Source organism: Rhinoderma darwinii, chromosome 6 (genome assembly GCF_050947455.1).
Source record: "Rhinoderma darwinii isolate aRhiDar2 chromosome 6, aRhiDar2.hap1, whole genome shotgun sequence".
NCBI classification, from domain to species: Eukaryota; Metazoa; Chordata; class Amphibia; order Anura; family Rhinodermatidae; genus Rhinoderma; species Rhinoderma darwinii.
Genome location: NC_134692.1, coordinates 51,165,940 through 51,185,064, shown reverse-complemented (window position 1 = coordinate 51,185,064; position 19,125 = coordinate 51,165,940). Strand labels below are relative to the sequence as shown.

The 19,125-nt window shown below is 46.8% G+C and overlaps 1 protein-coding gene across 2 annotated transcripts in view; it reads left to right on the top strand.

The window, feature by feature from the left end:
* Nucleotides 1-19,125, top strand: part of LOC142655488 (ras-related protein Rab-5B-like) — a 39,463-nt gene that overhangs the window by 4,396 nt on the left and 15,942 nt on the right. For both annotated transcript variants that reach the window (XM_075829721.1, XM_075829720.1), the window contains exon 2: nt 16,004-16,262. In XM_075829721.1, coding sequence (XP_075685836.1) covers nt 16,103-16,262 — 160 coding nt within the window. In that variant the 5' untranslated portion in view covers nt 16,004-16,102. The remainder of the gene's footprint in view (nt 1-16,003; nt 16,263-19,125) is intronic.

The following is a 19,125-nucleotide window of genomic DNA, read 5'->3' as shown; positions in this document are numbered from 1 at the left end:
AAATACTGAGCTGTTTTCAGGGGAAAACAGCCTCTGATTTTCAGCTGTTTTTTATTAATCGGGTGTTTTTTGCTGTGTTTTTTACGGCCGTTTTTGGAGCTGAAATAAGCAGTGTGAACATACCCCAAGTGTCATAGTAAGCTGAATAACCTCTCATTATATATTGTTTAAAGTTTATTTATATAAATCTAGGAAACCCCTTTAACTGTTTATATGCTGCTATTTGTGTTTCAAGTTTTTGTTTTTTTCAATTGTACCGTGTAGGATGACAGCAAGCAAAGATCTTAACCCCTTAAGGACACGGCCAATTTGAGGTTTTTTTATTTTTTTCCTCCCCGCCTTCCAAAAGCCATAACTTTTTTATTTCTTCGTCGACATAGCCATATGAGGGCTTGTTTGTTGCGGGACAAGTTGTCGTTTTTCATGGCACCATTTATTCTACTGCATAATGTACTGGGAAGCTGAAAAAAAAATATTTGTGTGGTAAAATGGGCAAAAAAAACTCGATTACACCATTTTTTGGGGGGGTTTTGTTTTTACGGCGTCCATCAGGCGGTAAAATTTGTTTTTGTTTTTAGGTTTTACCACTTTTAAAACTTTCCGTTTGTAACCGTTGTGTAAGGGTTCCGTTGTTTTGACGGCATGAATAGCGCATTCGACTACAGTATTCATTCTGTCAAAACGATGGACCCCTTACACGGCCCTTACAAAGCTGGGAGATGGTGACATCTCTGAAAAACGCAGCAAATCTGTCCACTTTCCGCAGCAGGAATTGACATGCTGCGGTACGAAAAATACGCACCGCAGGTGAATTTCTGCTCGGAAATTTTTCCGCAGCGTGTGGATGAGATTTGTTTCATCTCACCCACTTTGCTGCTACTGTATTCTGCGTATTTTCCGTCCAAAATTCCAGACGGAAAATACGCAGCAACTCCGCTGCGTGTGGAAAAGCCCTTATATATGTTCTGTATAATACTTTAGTTCTATGATCATTCTGAGGGCCGTATATGAGACATACACGAATACCAGAGATATTAGACGGCACTTTATCTGCAGTGGCTTCTGTGATTGTTCTCGTGTCCACTTCACAAGCCGATAGACTACAAAGTATTATGTTAACACATGGATCTGCCAAGATGAAGCCGTCTGAGCTATGACTGGTATTTACTCTGAGCGGTTTCCTATATCTATCCACCGCAAAGTATAGACATCCAATCACTAAACCTTATGTCAATGGCACAGCTGAGTGCACGGAGCATGTACAATGGCACATGGAGCCCCTACGGTTCCGCATTATGGAGCCATAGGCACTCTGTGCCAGTTTCTCCCTTAGAAGCAATACCTTTATAGGAGGAATGGTATGGCCCATAGATCTCGGTTGGTGCCATATTATGGATCCATAATACTTCTATATGTAAGGGACCCTGAGGGTAGGTTTCCACCGAGGGTGACTGGACTTTTGTGGTATGTGAGCTAATTTTTGTAGAGTGTATGTTATGTGATCTACCAACCAGTCTATGGCTGGGTCCACACGGGTGTATTTTTTTGTGCCAAAACTTCATGTCCAAAAGACAAAAATATAAAGGAAGACTTTAAATTTTTCCTGCCTTCCAAACTTGGCTGCTTTTGGCTTAAAAAGATGATGCTTATAGTAAATGTGTCAAATGCTCCACGGGTGCCCGATAAGTTACATTTATATCAGAGCGATGACCGCTATTCCGACTCTTTCTTCAAATAGATACAGGAGAATCCTGACGGACACCATGGACTTTAATGGGGACCATCAGAATTTCCGTTAGGGTTCGTGTATTTGACACCGTAAAAGAGCACTGCAGACTGCGCTATTCTTGCCATAAAAAAGAAGCTAAGTCTGGCGGAAACCCTCCATGGAAGCTCCTAATGCTAATGTGAAAATAACCCTATGTTCTATGTCTCTGCACTCCGTAATGCTGCTGTGTATTTTGTGCTGCTAGATGGAGGATGAGTGCACGAGTAAAACATTACTTTCACATACACGCATGTGACATCAAGTGCTGGCATTGTTTCAAGTCACACTGTGAAAAATAACACTAGCTGCCACATCTGAGTCATGGGCATGCTCTACCGCGTCCAGCCAGGCAACATTAAAAGCTTAGAAAATGCTCGTTCACGTATATCAGTTGTATCGGTCTCAAGGGATTACAACTGATGCAAAAATGTATCAGTTGCCATCAGACTTTTTCACGATTTTTACTACAAAACCATCAGTTGTCGTCAGTTGTCGTTAGGTTTCATCGGTTTTTAACATCAGTTTTTACCACAATGGTTCACAAAATGGTAGTCTAGGCTCTGAAAATGTGCCCCTGTATATAGTGCCACACACCCCCTGTAGATAATACTGCAGTGCCCCCTGTATATAGTGCCACAGACCCCCTGTATATAGTGCCACAGACCCCCTGTATGTAGTGCCACAGACCCCCTGTATGTAGTGCCACAGACCCCCTGTATGTAGTGCCACAGACCCCCTGTATGTAGTGCCACAGACCCCCTGTATGTAGTGCCACAGACCCCCTGTATGTAGTGCCACAGACCCCCTGTATGTAGTGCCACAGACCCCCTGTATGTAGTGCCACAGACCCCCTGTATGTAGTGCCACAGACCCCCTGTATGTAGTGCCACAGACCCCCTGTATGTAGTGCCACAGACCCCCTGTATGTAGTGCCACGGACCCCCTGTATGTAGTGCCACGGACCCCCTGTATGTAGTGCCACGGACCCCCTGTATGTAGTGCCACGGACCCCCTGTATGTAGTGCCACGGACCCCCTGTATGTAGTGCCACGGACCCCCTGTAGGTAGTGCCACGGACCCCCTGTAGGTAGTGCCACGGACCCCCTGTAGGTAGTGCCACGGACCCCCTGTAGGTAGTGCCACGGACCCCCTGTAGGTAGTGCCACGGACCCCCTGTAGGTAGTGCCACGGACCCCCTGTAGGTAGTGCCACGGACCCCCTGTAGGTAGTGCCACGGACCCCCTGTAGGTAGTGCCACGGACCCCCTGTAGGTAGTGCCACGGACCCCCTGTAGGTAGTGCCACGGACCCCCTGTAGGTAGTGCCACGGACCCCCTGTAGGTAGTGCCACGGACCCCCTGTAGGTAGTGCCACGGACCCCCTGTAGGTAGTGCCACGGACCCCCTGTAGGTAGTGCCACGGACCCCCTGCAGGTAGTGCCACGGACCCCCTGCAGGTAGTGCCACGGACCCCCTGCAGGTAGTGCCACGGACCCCCTGCAGGTAGTGCCACGGACCCCCTGCAGGTAGTGCCACGGACCCCCTGCAGGTAGTGCCACGGACCCCCTGCAGGTAGTGCCACGGACCCCCTGCAGGTAGTGCCACGGACCCCCTGCAGGTAGTGCCACGGACCCCCTGCAGGTAGTGCCACGGACCCCCTGCAGGTAGTGCCACGGACCCCCTGCAGGTAGTGCCACGGACCCCCTGCAGGTAGTGCCACGGACCCCCTGCAGGTAGTGCCACGGACCCCCTGCAGGTAGTGCCACGGACCCCCTGCAGGTAGTGCCACGGACCCCCTGTAGGTAGTGCCACGGACCCCCTGTAGGTAGTGCCACGGACCCCCTGTAGGTAGTGCCACGGACCCCCTGTAGGTAGTGCCACGGACCCCCTGTAGGTAGTGCCACGGACCCCCGGTAGGTAGTGCCACGGACCCCCGGTAGGTAGTGCCACGGACCCCCGGTAGGTAGTGCCACGGACCCCCGGTAGGTAGTGCCACGGACCCCCGGCAGGTAGTGCCACGGACCCCCGGCAGGTAGTGCCACGGACCCCCGGTAGGTAGTGCCACGGCCCCCCGGTAGGTAGTGCCACGGACCCCCGGTAGGTAGTGCCACGGACCCCCGGTAGGTCGTGCCACGGACCCCCGGCAGGTCGTGCCACGGACGCCCGGCAGGTCGTGCCACGGACGCCCCTGCAGGTCGTGCCTCACACGCCCCTGCAGGTCGTGCCTCACACAGCACCCTGCAGGTCGTGCCTCACACAGCACCCTGCAGGTAGTGCCTCACACAGCACCCTGCAGGTAGTGCCTCACACAGCACCCTGTAGGTAGTGCCTCACACAGCACCCTGTAGGTAGTGCCTCACACAGCACCCTGTAGGTAGTGCCTCACACAGCACCCTGTAGGTAGTGCCTCACACAGCACCCTGTAGGTAGTGCCTCACACAGCACCCTGTAGGTAGTGCCTCACACAGCACCCTGTAGGTAGTGCCTCACACAGCACCCTGTAGGTAGTGCCTCACACAGCACCCTGTAGGTAGTGCCTCACACAGCACCCTGTAGGTAGTGCCTCACACAGCACCCTGTAGGTAGTGCCTCACACAGCACCCTGTAGGTAGTGCCTCACACAGCACCCTGTAGGTAGTGCCTCACACAGCACCCTGTAGGTAGTGCCTCACACAGCACCCTGTAGGTAGTGCCTCACACAGCACCCTGTAGGTAGTGCCTCACACAGCACCCTGTAGGTAGTGCCTCACACAGCACCCTGTAGGTAGTGCCTCACACAGCACCCTGTAGGTAGTGCCTCACACAGCACCCTGTAGGTAGTGCCTCACACAGCACCCTGTAGGTAGTGCCTCACACAGCACCCTGTAGGTAGTGCCTCACACAGCACCCTGTAGGTAGTGCCTCACACAGCACCCTGTAGATAATGCCGCAATAGCGCCACACAGCTCCCCCTGTAGCTGGCGCCACACAGCTCCCCCTGTAGCTGGCGCCACACAGCGGTGGATGTGAGTGGGCAAAATTAAAATAGGATACGGCGCCGGAACAAAAAACGCTACAGGTAACGTTTTTGGATCCGGTTCCCAGGGAGGTCCGGTGCCATACGGCGCCACAACTGATGTCCCCTGTGCCAGAACAGATCCCATAGAAAGCTATGGGATCCGTTCTAGCATCAGTTTGCCTCTGGCTCTTCAACACGCCGGAGGTAAACTAAAGTGGACGCCGGACAATGTAAACGGCCCCTAAGAGGCCATGCTCACACATTGAGTATTTTGCCTGGATTTGGACGCAGACTCTGTCTCCCCTCCCCCCCCCCCCCCCCCCGGACAACACCGACAATGTATGTTAATAAGGTATTTTATGCCCCGTTCATGTGCTTCGTAAATAAATCCGCTCTTCATAAAAACCATGCCATGGATTTTAGAATTTGTAGTAGTACCATTATACACGTGCGAAACAGCGGGCGAATCTGCAGCAAAAGTCTCCGTCTTAGGTGCAGATTTCTGCTGCAAATTCTCCTGAAAATCCATGGTGGATCTCCCGATTTCAAATCCGAACTGTGAACAAACCCAAAGGATTTTCATATGTCATTTTAATGTTTACGGAGCGATTTATTTCTGTGTGCAAGTGGCTTGGTGTTAAACAGCTTTTTAACAGCAGGGATTCCAGAGTAGCAAGTATGATCCAGCACCGCGGTGGTAAAAAAAATAATCATATTTATTTTGGAGATTGAAAATCCAGCAGACTATCCGCTTACGCATTTCAGGCAACACATGCCCTTAGTCAGTAGACTAAGGGCATGTGTTGCCTGAAACGCGGTTGCAAATCTGAGCCTGGTCTAACTGCCGATTAAATACACAATAGATTTAAAGGTATATTGTGAATAGAGCCTTGTAGAGACAACCAGAGGATCATCCAGTTGCTGCAGTGGTTAGCGTGATCTGGCCTGTTGCATCAGAAGTTCACCGACACTGGCATTTCCATTCTTAGGAAATTCTGTAACAGTCTTTCTGACAGTCATTATACAATACTTTGTATGTGAGTGATATCTTTCCTATGAAAAAGGGATGGAGCAAGAAGGAGCCCGCGTCATCCTCCGTGGCAGCAACCAAATGCTGTGTTCACACTTTGAGCAGTTTTTTGAGGCAAAAGCAGGAGGGGAGTCTGGAGAAAGATCTGCTCACCCATACGTCTTTATAGATCAATAGGAGGATCGGAGTCTTGCTCAGGTAATGTTTCCCCTCTCTCATGTACCACGGCCCAATCCTGGTCGGAACACTTGATTGTTAATGCCCCAAAAGGTTTCTTAGTTGTTACTGGCAAGGGTTACAGTCGTAGTGTTCACTATCGTTGGAGAAGAATGCATGTGGGCAATGCAAAGATATGAAATATCCCATGATACAAATGGTTGTCTGAAAAGGTTGCATGTACAATTCATCATGTGACTGATCGGCCAAGTGCTGGCCACTCCATATCTAATGTGTACGGCCAGCTTGAGATCTGCCAATTTTTCTGACATCTGCAGTCCAATCCTACGACATTCATACAGTCTGTATAAGTGACTATCATCCCAGAAAATATGATTTTCTAAAAATAAAAATCTGTATATATGATGTCATGCGTCAATGATTTCACGATCACAAAAAAATCTAACAGACATGGTTAACATATCGCATGTGAGTTTGTGCTGCGATCTCAGGACATTGCAGCACAACACATCATGGGCGTTGTGTCGCCATAGAGTCCCCGCCTAAACCTGGGGTAGATTTATCAAAATTTGTGCAAAGAAAAGTTGGATAGTTGTCCATAACAGCCAATCAGATTATACCTCTTATTTTTCAGAGACCCTTTCTGAAAAAGAAAACCGCAATCTGGTTGCCATGGGCAACTGATCCACTTTTCCTTGGATCCAGTTTTGTTAAATCTCTAAGTGTATCTGTTTTAAGAACAAAGCTGTGAATCAGATTTGTTGTCACAGCTAAAACCTGACGTTACGCTTCCATATCACATGATGAATTCTCCATGATGTCGGCTTATTTATCCTTGGTAGATTTTTTTTTTTTTCTATAAAAGGCTCATAAAGTATTAGCCTGACTAGAAATGCGCTCTGTTTATATGAAAGCAGGCTTGTTTATGGACCGCTATTCCTGGCCAAGTAACTTTCATGGTTATCACAAGGGTAAATTCCATACATGTGTACATTGAGCTCAACTAGTAATCTTGAGCGTTTACTATGTAGGCCATTGAAATTTTGTTTTATGCTTGTTTGCGTGGAAATCAGAGCATCCAACTTTCTCTTTCTGAAAATAACACTATATGGCTTTTCTGAAGAAAAACATGTTTGTTCAGCGAGATGAACATCAGAATGGACTGCCAGGGAGAGCTGAGAAAGTGAGGGGAAAGACACTGTTGGTGACCCGGTGACTATAAAATTAGCCCTATGAAAGCTAATATGTATGACAGTCAAGGCTGTCAGACAGCTATTTCCTGTCCCAGACACAGAAGTGCTTTCCTTGTCCTGATGAGTGGAAGCAGTATAGATGCTACAAGACCAGCAACAAGTTTGGTTTTTCATACTGAACACAGAAAATAGCAAGCTCCAGCAAGGATTGCAGAATATTTATTGATATATCCGTCATTATTCTAGGTAATGGAAACCCATCAGAAACATAATAACATTATGCCTTGTTGGCCATACACATAAAAATCTGGGACTTAAAGAGGCTCTGTCACCACATTATAAGTGGCCTATCTTGTACATTATGTGATCGGCACTGTAATGTAGATTACAGCAGTGTTTTGTATTTAGAAAAATCATTTTTGACAGAGTTATGACCTATATTAGCTTTAAGCTAATGAGTTTCTTAATGGACAACTGGGCGTGTTTTTACTTTTTGATCAAGTGGGCATTGTGGAGAGAAGTGTATGACGCTGACCGATCAGTCACCAATCAGCGTCATACACTTCTCTCCATTCATTTACACAGCACATAGCGATATAGCTATATCCCTATGTGCAGACACACACACACACACACACACACACTCTCACTCTCACTCTCTCCTGACAGTGAATATACATTACCTCCAGCCAGGACGTGATGTCTATTCAGATTCCGAACACTTCACTAATGTTTCTGTGAGATTTACAGCAAGGCAAGCGTAATCTCGCAAGATTACGCTGTATACTGTAATTTAAAATGAAACTACACTTGCCTTGCTGTAAATCTCACAGAAACATTAGCAAAGTGTCTATTCTGAATATACATCACGTCCTGGCTGGAGGTAATGTATATTCACTGTCAGGACACTGCAGTAACGTTAGTGTGTGTATGTGGCTGCATATAGCGTTATAGCTATATCGCTATGTGCTGTGTAAATGAATGGAGAGAAGTGTATGACGCTGATTGGTCAGCATCATACACTTCTCTCCACAACTCCCACTTGGTCAAAAAGTAAAACACGCCCAGTTGTCCATTAAGAAACTCATTAGCATAAAGCTAATATAGGTCATAACTCTGTCAAAAATGATTTTTCTAAATACAAAACACTGCTGTAATCTACATTACAGTGCCGATCACATAATGTACAAGATAGGCCACTTATAATGTGGTGACAGAGCCTCTTTGAATTTGGATCAGTGGTGTGCAAACAGTGGGCCTCCCACTGTTGTGAAATGACAACTCCCAGCGTTCTCTGGGAGTCTTCAGATGGCAGTGTATTCTGGTAGTTGTAGTTTTACAACATGTGGCAGGCCGCCGGTGGCACTCCACTGCTTTAGATAATGTTCAAAGATATGTCCCATAGACACATAGAAGATCACATAGGTGGAGTCTGTGAGCTTAGGCCTCCTATATCCAAAACTATAGAGCACCCAAACTCCTTTGATGCCGTTCAAAGATTTCCAGCACAAGAAATCTGACTTCATCCTAAACAAAGGGCCATTCAGATCAATGACCTTAGGCCTTCATCACACAGTAAAGATTTGCTGCAGGTTCTGCATGTATATTTTAAGCCAAAACCAGGAATGGAACCTTAACAGAATAAATATATACAGGAAGGCCTTATTAGTCTGGTTTTGGCTTAAAAATGCATTCAAAATCTGCACTGTGTGAACAAGGCCTTAGATTGTCGTTTCAGAGATTTCTAGTAGCAGAATCTCCGAGCTGTGCAAAAGGGGTTTGGACTCTGTATAGAGAACAGTAAAATGTCTATCACAGGGCTCTAGTATCCAAAATACCCAATAAATAAAGTGATGCACAAGGAAAAATGGAAGGGAGATGGCAGTGACCCTTTCTATACAAGTACTAATAATGAACGTTTCCCATTAAAATCAGAAACTCACTGGTATTTATTACATCTATATAAGTATTATTATATAGGTCCCGGAGTTGTTCTCTCCTGTCACTTTGTTAGGAAATCAGTTCAGCCAATTGTTAGTTATGTCAGTTATGCATTTATACATCCACATGTGCCCCTCTCATAGAACTGTAATGGCGGGCAACGTGGGCTGCCACACAGCTTTTGTATTAGCCCGACTACAGGCAAATAAAACAAAAACACTTGTGCACCTTTTTGTTTCTAAGTCTAAAAATTTAGGAGCCGGTGGACTAACCGGTGGCAGTGGTTACGCTAGACTGGTTGACTGACATGAGGTGGCGGATACACTGGACTAGTGAACTGACCAGAGACGGCGGTCACATTAGACTGGTGGACTGGCCGGCTGCAGCAGTTGCAGTAGACTGGTGGACTGGCCGGTTGCAGTAGACTGGTGGACTGGCCGGCTGTTGCAGTAGACTGGTGGACTGGCCGGCTGCAGCAGTTGCAGTAGACTGGTGGACTGGCCGGTTGCAGCAGTTGCAGTAGACTGGTGGACTGGCCGGTTGCAGCAGTTGCAGTAGACTGGTGGACTGGCCGGCTGCAGCAGTTGCAGTAGACTGGTGGACTGACCGGTTGCAGTAGACTGGTGGACTGGCCGGCTGCAGCAGTTGCAGTAGACTGGTGGACTGGCCGGCTGCAGCAGTTGCAGTAGACTGGTGGACTGGCCGGCTGCAGCAGTTGCAGTAGACTGGTGGACTGGCCGGCTGCAGCAGTTGCAGTGGACTGGCCGGCTGCAGCAGTTGCAGTGGACTGGCCGGCTGCAGTAGACTGGTGGACTGGCCGGCTGCAGTAGACTGGTGGACTGGCCGGCTGCAGTAGACTGGTGGACTGGCCGGCTGCAGTAGACTGGTGGACTGGCCGGCTGCAGTAGACTGGTGGACTGGCCGGCTGCAGTAGACTGGTGGACTGGCCGGCTGCAGTAGACTGGTGGACTGGCCGGCTGCAGTGGACTGGTGGACTGGCCGGCTGCAGTGGACTGGTGGACTGGCCGGCTGCAGTGGACTGGTGGACTGGCCGGCTGCAGTGGACTGGTGGACTGGCCGGCTGCAGCAGACTGGTGGACTGGCCGGCTGCAGTGGACTGGCCGGCTGCAGCAGACTGGTGGACTGGCCGGCTGCAGCAGACTGGTGGACTGGCCGGCTGCAGCAGACTGGTGGACTGGCCGGCTGCAGCAGACTGGTGGACTGGCCGGCTGCAGCAGACTGGTGGACTGGCCGGCTGCAGCAGACTGGTGGACTGGCCGGCTGCAGCAGACTGGTGGACTGGCCGGCTGCAGCAGACTGGTGGACTGGCCGGCTGCAGCAGACTGGTGGACTGGCCGGCTGCAGCAGACTGGTGGACTGGCCGGCTGCAGCAGTTGCCGTGGACTGGCCGGCTGCAGCAGTTGCCGTGGACTGGCCGGCTGCAGCAGTTGCCGTGGACTGGCCGGCTGCAGCAGTTGCCGTGGACTGGCCGGCTGCAGCAGTTGCCGTGGACTGGCCGGCTGCAGCAGTTGCCGTGGACTGGCCGGCTGCAGCAGTTGCCGTGGACTGGCCGGCTGCAGCAGTTGCCGTGGACTGATCGCTTCAGCTGATCAGTCCACCAGTTTAGTGTTACCGCTGCAGCCGGTTACACTAGACTGGTTGACTGACTGGCTGCAGTGGTTACACTAAACTGGCGGGCTGACCGAAGCATGTACAAAAACACAATGGGGGAGATTTATTAATACTTAAAGTCAGATGGGATAAAACTAGACTAGACGGGCAGAAACTGTCAAATTTATCACAGTGGGGTACGCTCTATGATAAATTTGGCGCATTTTTGCTAGAAATGTAAGACCCTTTTCTCTTTCTTCCTACACCTCGTGGCTGGCGAGCTTTACCTCAATATTTTGTGCCAAAGAAAGACGTATTATTAATAATCTGGCTCTTAGCCACGCCTCTTTTACTATCTAATCGTTAAAACAGTCTAGGCAGGTTCAAAAAGTGTCTAGAACACACAATAAATCTGGCACACAGTTTTTTGGCGCATTTTTCTTAGTAAGTCCCCCCCATGTGCTCTAAATTCTGTGTACCTGCAGCCACTACTAGAGCTCACTGCATAATGTTAGACATTGAAGTCAATAATAACACAGTATGCGGTCAGCTCTTATGCTCCCTCTAGTGGCAACTGCGGGTAGCCAGAATGTTATGTTATAAATCGGTCTGTCCGCCGCATGATTCCAGGCTAAAAAGAAAAAAAAGAGCAGAAGTCTAAAACTGGAGGAACCACATTATATTTCCATTGATGGCCTATCCTGACCCCCATGGATCAGCAGAACGATAGTCCAGAAACTGTCACGGCTCCTTCACTGTTGTTCCAGAAGCAGCGACACGTCTGTATATGTGGCTGTGCCTGGTACTAGAGCTCAACCCAAGCTTCGCTCCATTCACTTGATTAAGGCAGATCTGCAGTACCAAATACAGCTGCATGTACGGCTTTAGAACAACATTAAAGAAGTCACGGCAATCCAGAAGATTACGTCCCTTTGTTCTTCTGAATGTCAGAATCCCAGGGGTTGGACCCCCACTGATCACACTTGCCTATCCTATGGAGACCAGCAATGGAAATTTTCACTTTAAAGGGGTTTTCCAATCCTTTTTTTTTTTTTTTTTTAAATCAATGCAATGTTCCTCTATTAATATATTAGTGCACTCTGACTATCTTTTTCTTGATAATAAATGGTTTTAGTAACATTACTCCCTATTGTTTACCTTGAGAGGTTTGTTTTGCTCAGTAAGTTCATTCCTCTTCTCTTCCTGTGTTTCTCCTCCCTGCATGCACTGCTCTAGTCCCAGCATGCAATGTGCATGCAGCAGTGCACTTGCTCCGCCTACTACACCCAGCTCTACTAACTTCTGCAATCTCAGTCTTCATTTTGGTGCTCTCATTCTATTACTGATAGCACAAGCTGAAATCACTGGATATCTGCGTTTTTAACCTCTTAACGCCGAAGGGCGGATATATCAGTCCTCTGCAGCTGCTAGTTCGCGCAGGAGGAGGGATATATCCGTCCTGTGATGGTGCGGGTACTGCCAGTGTACCCACACGATCAGCGGCAGGAGCACGGCTGTTATACACAGCCTGGCTCCTGCTGCAACTGCGGGAATCGAAGCGCGCTCCGATTCCGGCAGTTTAACCCATTAAATGCCGCTGTCAATAGTGACAGCGGCATCTAATGTGTTTGACAGAGGGAGGGAGCTCCCTCTGTTTTACACTGACAGGCAATAATGCTTTGGTATACGAAGTATACCAAAGCATTATATATGCGATCGGCACATCGCATAGTGAAGTCCCCTGGTGGGACTAAAAAAAAAAATGTCAATCCGTTAAATAAAGTTGGTGAAAAAAAAATAAAAAAATTACAGTGAAAATCAAATAAAACTACTTTTTTTGCCCAAAAAGTGTTTTTTTTAAAGTAAAAGTGTCAAAACAAATCACACATACACATATATGGGTATGTGCACACACACTAATTACGTCCGTAATTGACGGACGTATTTCGGCCGCAAGTCCCGGACCGAACTCAGTGCAGGGAGCCTGGCTCCTAGCATCATACTTATGTACGATGCTAGGAGTCCCTGCCTCGCTGCAGGACAACTGTCCCGTACTGAAAACATGATTACAGTACGGGACAGTTGTCCTGCAGCGAGGCAGGGACTCCTAGCGTCGTACATAACTATGATGCTAGGAGCCCGGCTCCCTGCACTGTGTTCGGTCCGGGACTTGCGGCCGAAATACGTCCGTCAATTACGGACGTAATTAGTGTGTGTGCACATACCCTATGGTATCCCCGCGATCGTAACCACTTGAACAATAAAATTAACACATTAATTAAACCGCTGGATGAACGGCGTCCAAAAAAACAACGGCAAAATTCGCTCTTTTCTCCCATTCCCACCATAAAAAATTAAATAAAAATTAATCTAAGTCCTATGTACCCCAAAATAGTACTAATGAAAACTACACATTGTCCCGCAAAAATCAAGCCCACGTACGGCCACATAGACGGAAAAATAAAACCGTTACGGCTCTTGGAACGCGGCGATGCAAAAACAAGTAATTTTTTTCTAAAAGGGTTTTTATTGTGCAAACGTAGAAAAAAAAACATATAAAACCTTTACATATTTGGTATCCCCGTAATCGTGCCGAGCCATAGAATAAAGTTAACATGTTATTTACGCTGCATAGTAAACGGCGTAAATTTATAACGTGAAAATCAATGCTGGAATAGCTGCTTATTTTCAATTCTCTCCTAAAATAAAGTTAATAAAAGTTAATCAATATATTCTAAGCATCTAAAAATGGTGGAATTACAAAATAAAACTCGTCCCGCAAAAAACAAGCCCTTATACGGCTATGTCGACGGAATAAAAAAAAAGTTACGACTCTTGGAATGCGACCGTGAAAAAACAAGACATAATCCTTGGTCATTAACGTGCAAAATGGCCCGGTCATTAAGGGGTTAAACGGTTTGAAGAGGTCTTGTGGTACCAAAACAGTGGAAACCCCCAAAAGGTGCCCCCATTTTGGAAACTAGACCCCCTTGAGGAATTCATTGTAGTTTTCTTGGGGTGCACGCGGCTTTTTGATCAGTTTTTATTCTATTTTTAGGTGGCGGGGTGACTAAAAAAACAGCAATTATACTATTGTTTTTTTATTCTATTTTTGTTACAGCGTTCACCGTGCGCTATAAATGACATATTCACTTTATTCTGCGGGGCGATACGATTAGGGCTCATTTACACGAGCGTGTTATACATCCGTGCAACGCGCGTCGCAGGGACCTATGTTAGTCTATGGGGCCGTGCAGCCAGGTGCGTGATTTTCACGCAGCGTATGTCCGCTGCGTGAAACGCACGACGTCCTATATTTGTGCGCTGTTCGCACATCGCGCACCCATTGAAGTCAATGGGTGTGTGAAAACCACGCATGTGGCACGGAAGCAATTCCGTGGGACGCGCGTGATTCGTGCAACAGCACTGTAAAGGATGAATGAAAACAGAAAAGCACCACGTTCTTTTCTGTTTACAAACATCCAAACGGAGTGTCATAATGATGGCGGCTGCGCGAAAACCAGGCAGCCGCGCATCATAAAGGGCTGACACACGGAGCTGTTAATTGCCTTTTGCGCACGCAAAACGCCGCGCTTTTTGCTTGCACAAAATGCACACGCTCGTGTAAACTCGGCCTTACGGTGACACCAGATGTTTATAGTTTTTTTTATGTCTTATGGCGTTTGCACAATAAAATACGTTTTGTAAACAATCATTCACTTTTTGTGTTACCTTATTCTAAGAGCCAGAACTTTATTATTTTTCCATCAATAAAGCCGTGCGAGGACTTATTTTTTGCGTAACGAACTGTAGTTTCGATCAGGACCATTTTTAGGTACATGCGACTTTTTGATCTATTTTTAATAAATTTTTTGGGAGGTGAAGTGACCAAACAATTGTGATTTTGGTACGGTTTATTATTATTTTCTTTTACGGCGTTCACCGCGCGGGATAAATAACGAAATAATTTTGTAGTTCAGGCCGTTACGGACGCGGCGATACCAATTATGTATAGTTTATTTATTTATATATTTTTATTAATAAAAAAGGACTGATAAGGGAAAAAAAGGGGATTTTTTTTTTAACTTTTATTTTCTTATTTTTACACATCATTTTTTTTTTACTTTATTACTTTGTCCCATAAGGGGACTTGAGGGCAGGAGGCCCTGATCGCTATTCTAATACTCTGCACTACATGCGTAGTGCAGTGTATTAGACCTGTCAGCTGTTCACTGACAGCAAGCATAGTGGGTCCTGACTTTGTCAGGACCCATTAGGCTTCCGTCGATGGCATAGCCGGACGCCATTGTTTGGTGTCCGGTTGCCATAGTAACCATCGCCGGCCGCTATCGTGTAGCAGGCCGGCGATGGTAACTTAACCCCTAAAAAGCCGCGATCTCTATTGAACGCGGCTTTTAAGGGGTTAGACAGCGGGGACACAGCGATCGGTCCCCGCTGTAGGAGCTGCGGCAGCTGCTGTACGAGACAGCAGCTGTCACAGCTCCTGCACCTGTCGGGAAGACGGCCGAAACGGCCGTTATTCCCGCAACTTCGTATTCCGTCGGTAATTTATAAGGGGTTATAATTTCACAGAGCATGCGCGGTGGAGTGTGTTAACCACGCATGCTCTGAGATAAAGAAGCACGTGGTACGGTTACGTCATTTGTGACGTAACCGTACAGTGTGAAAGCCGGAAACCGGAAGCAAGGCAGAAGACTAAATGGACGGGTCTGCACAGGAAGTGCAGATTTTGCTTCACTAAGGGGGCGGTGACGGAGGAGGATATACGACGCTACAGCCATCTGATGAAACGTAAGTACATTGTAAAGTTATATCATTTTCATTGTTTTATTTAAATAAATGTAATTTTTTAGTTCCGGAATACCCCTTTAATAGTGAATAGCCAGTCAGTACTTCCTTGACTTAATACTGGGTCACCATTGTGGCAGTGAAACTATGATAATATACTTATCAGCAACATTGTTTTTTAGGCAGGACAGTAGTCGCCATAAATTATCAGCAAGTTTTAGACAATATGTCCGATCAATGTCTTAATTTCACATCCCTGTGAATTGCGCCCAGTTGAACACCTTTTTTAGTGTTGGCATCTTTCCACTGTGAAATTAAGAAATTCTGTCCTGTTCATATTGGTTTGTTAATCAAAAAGGTTAAGTAAACATAATTGTCAGAAGCATGGTGCCAGTGCACGCTCAAGTACTTGCGTATTTGGATAATCTAATTTGTAAGGTTTCCAGAAAACTCAGCTTGTTTCTTTTCTGTCTGGCAGAGTGTTTCCTGAAGGTTACTTTGGATTTCACTTAACTGAACAGCAAATATTATCCTTCAGAGGACTGGAGAAGACAAATCACGGGAGACAGAGGATACCATGGCTAGCAGGGGAAGTACAAGGGCTAATGGAGTGGGCCAGACAAAAATCTGCCAGTTCAAACTGGTGTTACTTGGAGACATGGCTGTAGGAAAATCCAGTCTTGTGCTGAGGTTCGTCAAGGGTCAGTTTGATGAGTTTCAGGAGACCACCATTGGAGGTAAGAAGAAGAAATGCAGTCTAATTTTTATCCCCCTTCATTCAGTCATTTGATAGGAGTAAGTAGATTCCCCATAACGTGTTTGCTGTTGACTTAAACTAAGGTTCATGTCACACTGTAAACCTTTGTATCTGGTGTTATATGACTTAGAAATGTTGTCTTGTTGGGAGTCATTAACCGGTTAATAAACGGTTTGGTTATAGAAATAGATATACAATTGTTTACTTTATATCCATGGGGCATTTAGTAGTCACCTGTATCTTTTATAAGACTGTTTTGCATGATTTACAATCATTGCTCTCCCGCAGACTCCCTTCGGTCTGCCCGATCATAGAGATCAGGCACGGTCTGCCCGATCATAGAGATCAGGCACGGTCTGCCCGATCATAGAGATCAGGCACGGTCTGCCCGATCATAGAGATCAGGCACGGTCTGCCCGATCATAGAGATCAGGCACGGTCTGCCCGATCATAGAGATCAGGCACGGTCTGCCCGATCATAGAGATCAGGCACGGTCTGCCCGATCATAGAGATCAGGCACGGTCTGCCCGATCATAGAGATCAGGCACGGTCTGCCCGATCATAGAGATCAGGCACGGTCTGCCCGATCATAGAGATCAGGCACGGTCTGCCCGATCATAGAGATCAGGCACGGTCTGCCCGATCATAGAGATCAGGCACGGTCTGCCCGATCATAGAGATCAGGCACGGTCTGCCCGATCATAGAGATCAGGCACGGTCTGCCCGATCATAGAGATCAGGCACGGTCTGCCCGATCATAGAGATCAGGCACGGTCTGCCCGATCATAGAGATCAGGCACGGTCTGCCCGATCATAGAGATCAGGCACGGTCTGCCCGATCATAGAGATCAGGCACGGTCTGCCCGATCATAGAGATCAGGCACGGTCTGCCCGATCATAGAGATCAGGCACGGTCTGCCCGATCATAGAGATCAGGCACGGTCTGCCCGATCATAGAGATCAGGCACGGTCTGCCCGATCATAGAGATCAGGCACGGTCTGCCCGATCATAGAGATCAGGCACGGTCTGCCCGATCATAGAGAGAACTGTGTGGTGAGTAACCCAGTAGACACCAGGTATAAAATGCAAACCCCCTTCTGACAGTGACCTCTTCTCTATCCTAGACTACCAAGGACATTGACCTTAAATCCTTCGCTGCCCTAGACAACCAGGGATTCTGGAATTAGCACCTTATTTTCCCTAGTCCACTACATATTGTAGTTTGCGCAAGAAAATAAATAAGCAAATATACAGTAAAACCTCTCCAAAAGAGCACCTTTTCCTATGTATACTGGCACTTTTTGATAGGTCTTATCATAGGCTCCCATCTTCCCAACCAATCAAAGCAATGTTTACTGACCACTTCTTGGCTTTATTTCCTAGTGCAAAGTGAGACAAAGTATTGGGTGTCTAGAGGCCCCATAATAGGTTACCTTTATGAACAGCGTGAATCTTGTACTGAGACTTACCACATCTTTAGCCAGTTGAAGACCGCCCACTGTAAATATGAGGTGCGGATTTAAGCTTGCTGCTCGAGTGACTGGGCAGCTGAACGTGTAGTGCCTGGCAGTCTGATCTGCCTGGGACCCTGAAGAAAAGGCAAAAGCGGTTTTCACACAGCGTTGTGTATGGAATAGAGCCTGCTGCCTCTATTCTTCTTGGTGGTCATGTGACTGGTCACATGATCGCTATGATGATTATGATGATGATGGTGGTAGTAGTAGGCTGCTGCTGGGTCTAACTAGACCAAGCAGAGCCTTAACCGTGACAATAGTCACTACAACAGGGCTGACTTCCCCTGCAGTGAAGCCCCAGTTACAGTGGAAAATTCTAGTATAAAAAAAAAAAAAATTATGTGTGTATATAATAAATATATATATATATATATATATATATATATATATATATACACACACCATAATAGTAAAAAACAAAATAAAAATTACACCTAAAATAGCCCCCCAAAAAAATTCCCTCCCGCCAATCACAGTTGTAATGCTAGCCCTAACCCAATTACCCTAAAATAGACATGTAGAGTTTCAAAATTGTCATTGTATATCGTAAATCACAAATAAAGTATTTTTTAGGGTAACCGTATTATTACCAGAAAAAATGGGCTAAAAAAGGCATTTGTTTTTTTTTCAATATAAAAGCCTAAAAATGCTAAAAAAACAAACAAAAATGATGTGTATTAAAATGATGAGTGAAGAAACCTGCATTGAAAACGAAAAAAAATGGCATTAATCATGTCGCTGGCCCAACAAATAAAAACGTTATAGCCGTTCAACTAACGCGTTCTAAAAATGGCTAAACGGCGCCCGGTCCTGAACTGGTTAGTCAGAACTGCTCAGGTGGGTAATAAATGTTTATCTCAAATCACTGTGCAGTGTTCCTTGTGCAAAGACTGTACAAAATAGCCTAAACTACTGTATGCTGCAGTGTTCTTTCACCTGTGGTTCTCCAGTTATCTATCTTTAGCTTCACATCTATTAGGCTTGGTTCACACTTGCGTTGTGCCAATCCGTTGTTCTGCTCCATCAGAGGAGCAGAACAAAGGGATCAACTTTAAGGGATGGCTCAATGGGTTCCGTCGGCAACCAGCGTTCTTCCCTAAGGCTGGGTTCACACGAGCACATTACGTCCGTAAAGGACGGAACGTATTTCAGCCGCAAGTCCCGGACCGAACACACTGCAGGGAGCCAGGCTCCTAGCATCATAGTTATGTACGACGCTAGGAGTCCCTGCCTCTCCGTGGAACTACTGTCCTGTACTGAAAACATGATTACAGGACGGGACAGTTGTCCTGCAGGGACTCCTAGCGTCGTACATAACTATGATGCT